Source organism: Sciurus carolinensis, chromosome 14, assembly GCF_902686445.1.
Source record: "Sciurus carolinensis chromosome 14, mSciCar1.2, whole genome shotgun sequence".
Classification (NCBI taxonomy): domain Eukaryota; kingdom Metazoa; phylum Chordata; class Mammalia; order Rodentia; family Sciuridae; genus Sciurus; species Sciurus carolinensis.
In genome coordinates, this window is record NC_062226.1 from 3,006,745 (window position 1) to 3,016,290 (window position 9,546).

The 9,546-nt window shown below is 60.0% G+C and overlaps 1 protein-coding gene across 1 annotated transcript; it reads right to left on the reverse strand.

Moving 5' to 3' along the window:
• Positions 1-1,692: 1,692 nt before the first annotated feature.
• Positions 1,693-9,298, reverse strand: LOC124964592 (ficolin-1-like). The gene is made up of 9 exons (XM_047525068.1): positions 9,201-9,298; positions 7,958-8,071; positions 6,653-6,706; positions 6,303-6,338; positions 5,505-5,537; positions 4,975-5,102; positions 4,409-4,538; positions 3,531-3,665; positions 1,693-2,646 (listed from the first exon to the last, which is right to left on the reverse strand). Exons 1-9 carry the CDS (start codon positions 9,280-9,282, stop codon positions 2,399-2,401), a joined length of 960 nt encoding a protein of 319 aa, XP_047381024.1. The 5' UTR covers positions 9,283-9,298; the 3' UTR covers positions 1,693-2,398.
• Positions 9,299-9,546: the final 248 nt, after the last annotated feature.

Sequence of the window (9,546 nt, forward strand, 5' to 3'; positions counted from 1 at the left end):
GAACCAGCCGACCCTGGGCTGAACCTCTGAAACCCTGAGCCGGAGTGAAGCTGCCTCTCTTGGGCGTTGAGGCTGCAGCCCTGAAGGCTGGCTCACCCAGGGTGGCGAGCGGGCTCAACTGCTTCCTCGTGTTGCTGGGAGACTGGGGAGGGGTGCCCACGTGCCTCACCCAGTATCCTCCTAAGTGGCATTTGGGTTGTTCCAGCCGGGGGTTCCTGTGGGCACCCGGGCCGTGCACGCTCTGGCTGTGCCTCCTGGTACGCTGAGGCACTTCCGGGCTGCAGGGGAACTGGGGGCACGACGTCAGGTGTCTTCTGCCCCTCCTTGAATGCCCCGATTTTTCCTGGATTGGTTGCCTCCTTTCCTACACTGGGCCCCAGGGGCTTTCTCACCTAGGGTGCTGAGGAGCGAGTAGCTGCACCTTGGTTTGGTTATCATTTGCATTTATCCAATAAGTAAGCAGGAGGAGAATCTTTTTATAAATGTGTCTGTCGGCCATGGGCTTTTGCAAAGCGCCTGCTCAGCCCTCATCCCGCCGTGGGTGCGGTGCTGGGAAGGGGACCAGGAGCTCGCTCTAGGCCGCGCCCTACACCCAGGGGCGCACCCAGCCCTGCTGGACATTTTTTACTGGGCTTCCAGATACATTTTTTTGGTCATTATTTGCAGAATCCTTTCAGATATGAGCCACCTTTTTAAAAAAATAAGGGAGGCAGGCAGGTGATGTTCCTGGGCCACGTTTCCTGCCCTGGTTCCCAGAGACCATGACGGCCTTCCAGAACCAGGCTGGACTGCATGATCCGGCTGGAGACCTGACAGCGGGGAGGGCCCTCACTGGTGCTGCAGCCTCATCTAGTCACCCCAGCCTCAGAGGAGGACACCCTCCCTGGCTGTAGTCAGAGGGAGCCACGCACGGCAACAAGAGGGTCAGAGAGCCGTGCGGCTGCCTCTTTGAAGCTGGGTAGAGGGCTCCCACCAGGGGTGTGAGCAGCCCCTAGAAGCTGGAGCAGGCCAGAAGGCAGCTTCCCCCAGGAGCCCCATCTCCACCCATCGCAAGTAGCTCAGCAAGACCGTGGTGGGCTCCCACCCTACAGAGCAGCAGGTCACTAGCTCCGCTGTTTTAAGGCACTAACTGGGTAGTGGTCCGTGGAGGCTGGGCTGGCAGTCTAGACCCATGCCTGTTGCAGCGGGTGCTGTTCCCTGGGCATTCCTTTGCTCTCTGAATGTCTTTGGTAAGCAGACGTCCTGGACTTGAACATGGCTCCGCCTCTCTTCCCCTGTCCTTGGTGCTTCCTCAGCCCTATTTGAGAAATTTCTCCACGGCCTGAGAGAGGGACACCCCTACCCGCCATCTCCCAAGAGGTCTGCTCAGTTCAACTGATTTATGTCCATGGTCCCAGGAGGAGCCGGGCACTGGGCAAGGCAGTTCAGCTCTGGAGGAGGCTCGGCCAGGTCTCGACGGCTGCTGACCCGGAGCTTCAATGCTGCCATTACGGGAAGCAGGAGGCTCCCACTAAGTCCTGCTCCTTTTATGAGAGCTTCCAAGATCTGAAGTGTCCTTTAAAGATGAGTGAGGGGCCATGAGTCATGAGGGGGCACAGGAGACTTGGGAGAGGCGGGGTCACTCCCGCCAGGGGACAGAGCTAGACCTGGAGCTGGAAAGCCAGGGAAAACGCACTTGACCTCTTTGGGATCAGTGAGTTCGTCTCTGTGTGGGCTTCTTGACTCCTCCTGACCTACCAAGCTCATAAGAACCCCTGGCCTGTGGCCCGGATGTGGGAAATGTGTGAAGCTCTGCCACTCGAGAACCAGGAGTTGGCACTGCAGCCTGCTGGGCACAAACCCTTCTCGGAAATAGTTCATCTGCCGAGGTCCAGGTGTGGGGGGTGAAGGGCTACACCAAGGGCTCTGCAGGCCATGGGGCAGAGGGGAGGCCGGGGGCAGCATGGCCCTGCAGCTGGGACCCAGCTGAAGGTTTCTGACTTTGATGCAGACACTGGGGTGTCTTGGCCCAATGACAAGGGAAATGAAATCGAGTCAGGCAGGGAAGGGAACACGCAGGCGAGGTCCTGCTGGGATGTCCCGCAGGAAGGGAGACTTGGCTGGCACAGGAGGGCGTCAGACTGACTCCTGATGAGAGAAGGGAGCTGACTTTATTGGTCACTGGTGGCGGGGGTGGGGGTGCTGGTTGGCATCAGGGGCACCCAACTGAAGCCCTGTGCTGCAGATGAGCTCCCAGCTGTCGCCACCAGCACCCGGCCTCCGCGGGCAGAGCCCACCATGGTTGGGGGCAGCTCAGCCAGGCCTCCTGGGACTGGCCCTGCCCTGGAGTCCCAACCTCACTGTGTGGGCTCATGGGGTGGTCTCTCTGCCCCCTGCAGGTGAGGAGGGGCTGCAGGAACTAGGTGGGCCGCACCTTCATCTCCGACACCTGGTAGCTGTAATTGTACCCCTTCCCTGACTTCCAGTTGATGCCGTTGGCAAAGGTCTTGTGGACACCCCTGAGGTACAGTCCATTCAGGTTGGACAGGTGGCACTCAGAGTACCACCAGGCTCCACTGTACTTTTCCGCACAATTGAAAGAGCTTTTGTCATTGTCCTGGTCCTTGGTGGAGAAGAACTTGTTGTTGTGGTACTTCAGAGAGTCACCTGCTCAGAGAAAACATCGGTTCTGTGGACACTAGAAGCTGCCCTTGCGAGGTCCTCCTCTGTCCTGCCCTGCCTCCCAGCAGTGAGTCCACACTCTGAGCACACATTTGCTGAGGTGCAGGAGGATGCACAGCCTGTCCAGGCTTGGGGAGGAGGACACTGTGGGGAGGTCCCCAGCCTCCCTCCAGCATCTGCCACCTGCTGTCTGCAGGCCCCTCGGAGCTGCTCTCTCCCTGCTGCTCTTCTCCCACGGACTTCTCCCCGCTGCCTGGTGGGCCCCAGGGAGGCAGAGCGCAGCCATCTCCATGCCAGGGGAGCTCGCTGCTGGCCCTGCAGGTGGAACTTCACCCTGAGCCTTACTGCCACAGACCCCTGCGTCCCCCCGGAGTCTCCAGTGAGCTCGAGCATGCAGAACGGGCTGGGGCCTGTGGCTTCCTCCAGCTCTGGGTCCAGCTCAGCTGAGTCACGTCATGCACAGCAGCTTCAGAGGCTGCAGTGGGCACCTGTGCCCTGGGAACTCCCCAGGCAGGCGCTCTGTGGCCATGCCACCCAAAGCCCTGCAGCCAGAGTCCCTTTGGGAAAGACTGTTCCAGGGACATGTTTGGGAAGCAGGGATCCAAGGACCTATGAGAAACGACCGTTCTCTTCCAGGCTTCAACAGCCACAGTGGGCAGCCCCTCAGCCCCCTCTGTGCAGTGACATAGCCTTGGAGTGTTAGCTGACTGCATCTGGGGTCCCCGCACTACATAAGGACACGGGTCTGAGCATCTGCATTTGCAGGTGGAAAAACCAGGCTGAGTGGTGGCCCCCACCCAGGTCACCAGGGGGTTCTCTCCAGGCCCGCTCCACTCTCAGAGTCAGCCGGGGCCCAGGCTGACACTCACCAGCACTGCCTCCCACAAAGGCTCCGAGGATGAGCTTGTACTTCTCTGCCTCTCCTGCCATCCTGAACGAGCTGTACTTAGCAAAATCATGGTTGCCCTCAAAGTCCACCAGGTCTACCCGGAGCTCGCTGGTCCCTGTGGGAAACACCTATCTTTATGCCCCCGGGCATGAGAGGACAGGGGACCCCGTGTGGGGAAATGTGTGGGCAATATCTGAACTTGACTCCTCTGGGCATGTTGGAGGCCCCCTTGGCCATGTGAGGCCTGGAGCATGGCTGCTGGCTGCTGAGCAGCTTCCCTGTGCCTGCAGGTCATGCTGAGAGGCTGTGTGGGCCTTCCCTCCGTGCCAGGAGCCCTTGCTTTGTCTCGGGAGTGCGAATTCTCCCACAGATGCACAGAGGCTCCATGTGCAGGGCCTTCTGCAAGGACCTGAGGCACTGTGTGGACACTTCGCCATGGCGCAGAGGGCAAGAGAAAAGGGCTTTTGTCACTTGGCTGCAGGACAGTCGAGATGTGGAACAGAGTGGGTGGGAGAGCTGTGCTGTGTGTGAGCTGCAGGAGGCCACTGTCCCAGGGACCGAGACTCAATGCCTGTCCCCAAGCCTCGCCATCCCTGGACCCTCTTGTCCAGGGTTCCTAGAGGCTGGCAGCCCACAGTGGACAAGTCCCCACCCTGTGTCCTCGCGTCCTCTCATCCTCATGTTCTGGGAGACCCCAACAGGGACACACGTCCTGGGATGCCACCCTTGAGCCCTGCTTGTGCCCACCCTGAACACCTGGGTCACAGGACAGGGGGCTTCTGCTCCGGATGCCCCTGGTCTAAGGGCAGGCCCTTCCGTCCAGGCCACGGCCACCCACACCCAGTGCTGCCTGCCTACCCTGGGCGGTCAGGGCCTGGATGTGGTCATTGCCCAGCCAGAACTCCCCCAGCTGGCTGCCGAAGCCCTGCTTGTACGCGGCCCAGTCCCGATAGAAGTCCACGGAGCCGTCCACCCTCCGCTGGAAGACCTGCAGAGCAGAGAGGGGACTCGAGGGCAGGCCAGGCTGGCTGCCCCAGCATGGGGACCCCAGCCTCACATGAGAGCAGGAGATGATAGTTCCCAGAGCAGCAGGCCGGGTGCCCCGAGCATGCCACCAGGTCTCATTCAGATGCCCGGGGAGGGAGGAGGAAATGGAGGCACAGAGAGGGCTGGCAGCAAGCTCAAAGACACACAGCAAGAGGGTAGTGGGCTTCCTTGGGATCTCCCCCCATGACCTGAGCTTTTACACACAGGGGTCACCTCCCCATCAGTCCTACGTCTTCGACCCCAGTGAAGGAAAGGACCAGGGGCACTAAGGGAAATGGAATTCCATAGGTTCTGTTCTCCCACCAGCTGCAAAGCCTGACCTCGGAGATTCCTGGGCCACTGCCTTTGCCTGAGGACCCCAGCAGGCTGACACTCACAGTCCATCCCCCATTGTCCGTGTGCATGTCACACAGCACCGACAAAGGCTGGCAGTTGGGTAGGAAGACGGTGTACCAGCCACTTAGAAAGTGGCCTTGGGCGAGCAGCTCCTTACAGGTCCGAGGTCCTGGGAACGGAACCAGAGAAGGGACTGGAATGTGGGCCCTAGGCAGGGTGGAAAGGCGGCTCCAGGGGAGGCAGGGAGAGCAGGCATCTGCATAGGCACAGGAAGACTCCTAAGCCAGGGACTCAGAAGCTCCCAAGGTCACCCCGCTCTGATGGCCTAGTCACGTCCTGACCGCCCGCCTCCAGGACAGCCCAAGCTCCCCTCCCAGGTTCCTGGCCTGGGGTCATTACAGGTCCATCTAGAGCATGGCCGTGGAAGGCACGAGTTATCCAGGCCACAGCTGCCCACGTGCTTGAGTCACCCAGGGAGTGAGAGGTCCGGTTCTGTCCTGGGATTGTGGGTGGGAGTCTGCAGCTGACCCAGGGCTCCTGGGCTTAGGCACAGGGCGGGTGGTGTGGTCACCTGTGGCACATGACTGAGATGGCCCAGTGTCTCCTGTTTGGGAGAGGAGACACTGGCCATCAGTTTGAAGCCACTGTCCTTGTCCCCTTCAGCTCCAATTGCTCCAGGAACACAGCAAAGAATGTTTTCAGGACCAGCTAATCCAGCCCCAGCCAGCGGTCACTAGATCCAGCTTCTGTGGGTCATGTGGCCTCATTGCTGCTTTTCCTTGGTGACCTGGTGACAAGCACTCTCCCTCATCCCTCATTTCTTTGGCCCCCCAGGCACCAATTGGAGTGGAGAGTGAACAGGGTCCAGCCCAGGCCATCTACATCTGTCTACGCTCCACCAGACTGTCCTGTTCTCAGGAGGGACAGCCTAGGTGTGCTGAGTGTCCACCAGCATTTGAGACTCGGGTCTGTGTCCTAATCTTGCAGTTTTTATTTGTAGACAGAGCACAAGACTTTGTCTTGGGTTTTTGTAATTTTGCTTTTCCTGATGTTACAATTTTTAAAAAAATAAATAAGTATAAATAGAACGAGAATCAAGACCAGTCAAATGTTCAAATCCACACAATAGTGGCATCTTTGTCCTGCCAATCACTAGGGATGACTGGTAGATGCTGGGGTGCTGGCAGCAGGGTCTGGGATGACCAAGAGTGTCCGGGTCCCCGCCACCCTCCTGCTCCTTGCCTAGACAAGGGGAACGTGAGCCGAGGCCCTCGCCCCCACCCCTGGGAGTCCATGGGGGCGGCCGGGCAAAGAGTGCTGCCCTTTCCTGCCCTGGACAGAACCTGCAGGCACCAGGGCTCTGGCTCACCTTTCTCCCCTCGTGTCCCCTTCTCCCCTTGGTCTCCTGGAGAGAGGCAGAGAACGAGATGCTGATGCTGGGGCCTCAGCCCACGGAGGGGTGGACGGCTGTCTCTGGCACGGTGTGAGGGCAGCGCCCTTAGGAAGGTTGGTGGGAGGCAGTAGCCAGCTGGGCAAGTCCAGCCTCTGGCCATGGGCAATGCCCATTAGCAGTCCTGCAGGGACTGAGGTGCTGAGCTGCTGGTGGGGCAACAGGGGCCTAGGGCAGGTGGGGCCCCCTCCATCTTGTCTCTCCCCCACCACGTCTTCCAGACATACCAGGGTCCTGCTCAGCCCCTCTTAGCTTGATCACATTATTACCTTTGGGCCCAGGTGGTCCTGCCTTCCCAGGGGCTCCGGAGGTGCCTCGTTCTCCTGCAAATTCCAAACACACCAGGGAGAGAAACACCACCTCGGGAGTTCTACTTCAAAATCTGCACCCAGGCAGCAAGCTCTGACCCTCCCACTCTAGCTCCAGCCCTCAGCTGGACAGTCTGCCAGGGATTCAGCCTGGTGACAGCTGTAAATAATTCCAGTGACGCCCACCATGGGTGAGCAGGAGCTCAGGCCCCAGGCAGGGCCTTCACTGGCTCATGATTGCCCTTTGGGTACAACCTGGGTTCCGTCCGCCCTCTGTGGATACAGAAGCTGGGGCCAAGCAGGCCTCACAGAGCAGGACTATCTGTTAAGTCTTGGTCCTGGGACAGTAACTGCCCCAGAGCGCCTCATACTACAGGGTCATCACACAGAGAAAGGCAGGTCTCTCCCACAGTGTCCCATGCAGGAGGATATGGCTCTGTGCCATACCAAGGTCCTGGATATGGTGGAGATGGTGACACAGTCACACAGCTGACCAGAGGAGCTCTTAGGATCCACGTGGCCTGCAGGCAGGGCTCCCAGCATGTGTGGGTCCACCTTGGAGAGCAGGCACACACAAGGGGCCTGATGGGCTGTCCACTCAGGCCTCAGGCCTGGCACTCAGGACCTCGGCCATCCAAGTTGGTCCTGTCCCCGCTCAGTACTTGCTATGCACCATCTTGAACCCCTCAGGCTTGGGAGCCCACCAAGGCCGCTCCCCACTGAGCTTCATGCCCAGGCTTGGGGCAGCCAACACCCTGCACGGCACTGTGCCAGCTCTGGCTTGGAGGGAGAGGTGCCACGTGCATTCCACGTCCCTACAGCTTGACGCTGTGCCCTGGGGCAGACCGGGGTTGGCAGCTGCCCTGCTCTTACTGGGGTTTGTGCTCAGAACGGATCCCTAATTTTTCATCTAAGACGGGTAGGTTGGGAAGAAAGTGGACCCCTGGTGTTTAGGTGGGAACGAGGAGGCACCCAGAATAGGGAAGTCTGGCCAGTAGCCGAGTAGAGCTGGCCAGGGTCCAGGGCTGTGGAGCCTCTACAGACACACTCCAAGCTCTCGGGCTGCTCAGGACGGGCCCTGCCTGGGTACGTTCAGAACCAGGCGGGGCTGGGAGCCAGCTTCTGTCACACACCCTGCCGGGGTGTGACGAGCTCCCTGCTGGGGCTTAGCGTAGGACGTGCCCAAGCTGGCATCCAGTGTCAGCAGAGCTGGAGTTGGTGCCCTTCTGCCCTCACTACCAGCCACCCGCCCCGCCTGGCACTCACCTTTCTCTCCCTTGGTGCCAGCCTCTCCCTTGGGCCCTGAGACTCCGGGCAGCCCCGGGCAGCCCCGGAGGATGGTGAGCTTGTCGGAGCCTTCCAGACCCACCAGCTTCACCTCTGCAGAGAAACACGCGTGTCCGGGCAGGGTGGTCAGCCCGGGCCTGACGGCCTTGCAGAGCCACAGACCGGTCACTGGACTCAAGGGCACATGCCACCTCCGTGACACCAGACCGGGCAGATGGCTGCTGCCAGAGTCAACCTGCTTAGCTGGAGCGCTGACCTGGAAGCAAGGTCCCCTCTGGTGGGGACTTGGTATGTCCTTGCTCAGGTGGAGGTGAGGTGGGCGTAGCCTTGGAGCCCCTCCTGCCTGAGGGGCAGCCCCAGTTCCCTCAGCACCAAGGAGGGGTGAGAACAGGGCTGTGCAGGCAGGTGGAAGGATGCGAGATCAGAAAGCCTTCACTCCGGCACCCGGGAGGGCTGCGGAGGCAGGAGTCAGCATTTCTGACGGGGACTGGGTCAATGTGACCTAACGGGGACTGGGTCAATGTGAACTGTGGGAACTGACTGCGGGTGGGGAGGGGTCTCCTGGGCCCCTGGGGAGGAGACCCATCTGACCCAAGGACACAGAGCCCAGCTGGAACCAGAGATTGTTACTTCTTTGAAAAATATTGTTAATGTTATTGATTAAACAGCCAATTCATCCTAAGAGAAAGCTTGATCCACGGGGCGAGGCTGGGCTCTCTCTACAGCCGGCAGCGGCCCCCTCAGTGTTAGATCCTCGTCCTTTCCTCCGCTCTCCGCTGGAGCAGGCTGCAATCTAACGCTCCTCTGCCCTCGGCAACGACCTCCCCCAGGGGACAAGGCCAGCGAGCCAAGCTCTTGCCCCAGCCCTGACGCAGCCTCCGAGGGCCCTGCTCTTCTTACAGACTCCCCACGGAAGCGTGGCAGCCAGGATGGAGCATCCTACACACCTCCCTACCAAGAAGGTGGGCAAAGTCGACAGCACTCTGCCTCGTCAGCGCCAGACTCGGGCAAACCACAGGCTGCAGAGGTAGATGCCCTGTGGAAGCCGCTTGCCCCTCTGCCCCTTGACTGTGGGCATGCCGCTCAGCACTCCAGCACCTTGTCCAAGGAGCAAGTCAAGCCTCGAGCCTTTGTAAGGAGATGTGTGTGAAGGGACACTAGGCAGGTGGGCAATCAGTGGGTGGTCACCAGCGTGCGGGACCAGAGAACAAACCTGACTCACCTGGACAGGTGTCAGCAGCCTGCACAGTCGGGTCTTTGAGGTACAGGAACAGGACAAGCAGGACAGTGAGCCCTGGGGCCATGGTAACTCTGCTCAGCTCCGGGTCCTCATGAGGACCTGGCAGAGGCCCCCAGTTCTTATAGGCAGGGGAGCCAGCCCTGGCCTGGGGCTGCGTTTCCCAACTCCCGAGGGCTCACCACTTCCTGTGGGCCTTTCGCTTCCCAGCAGGAGTTATGAAATAATGTCAAAGGATGTGTCCTCCAGCCAGGTCCTGCCTCTTGGGGCTCACTTCCCCTCCAAGGACACCCTGTTCCCAGCCAGAGAGCCCCCAAGATCTACTCTGCTG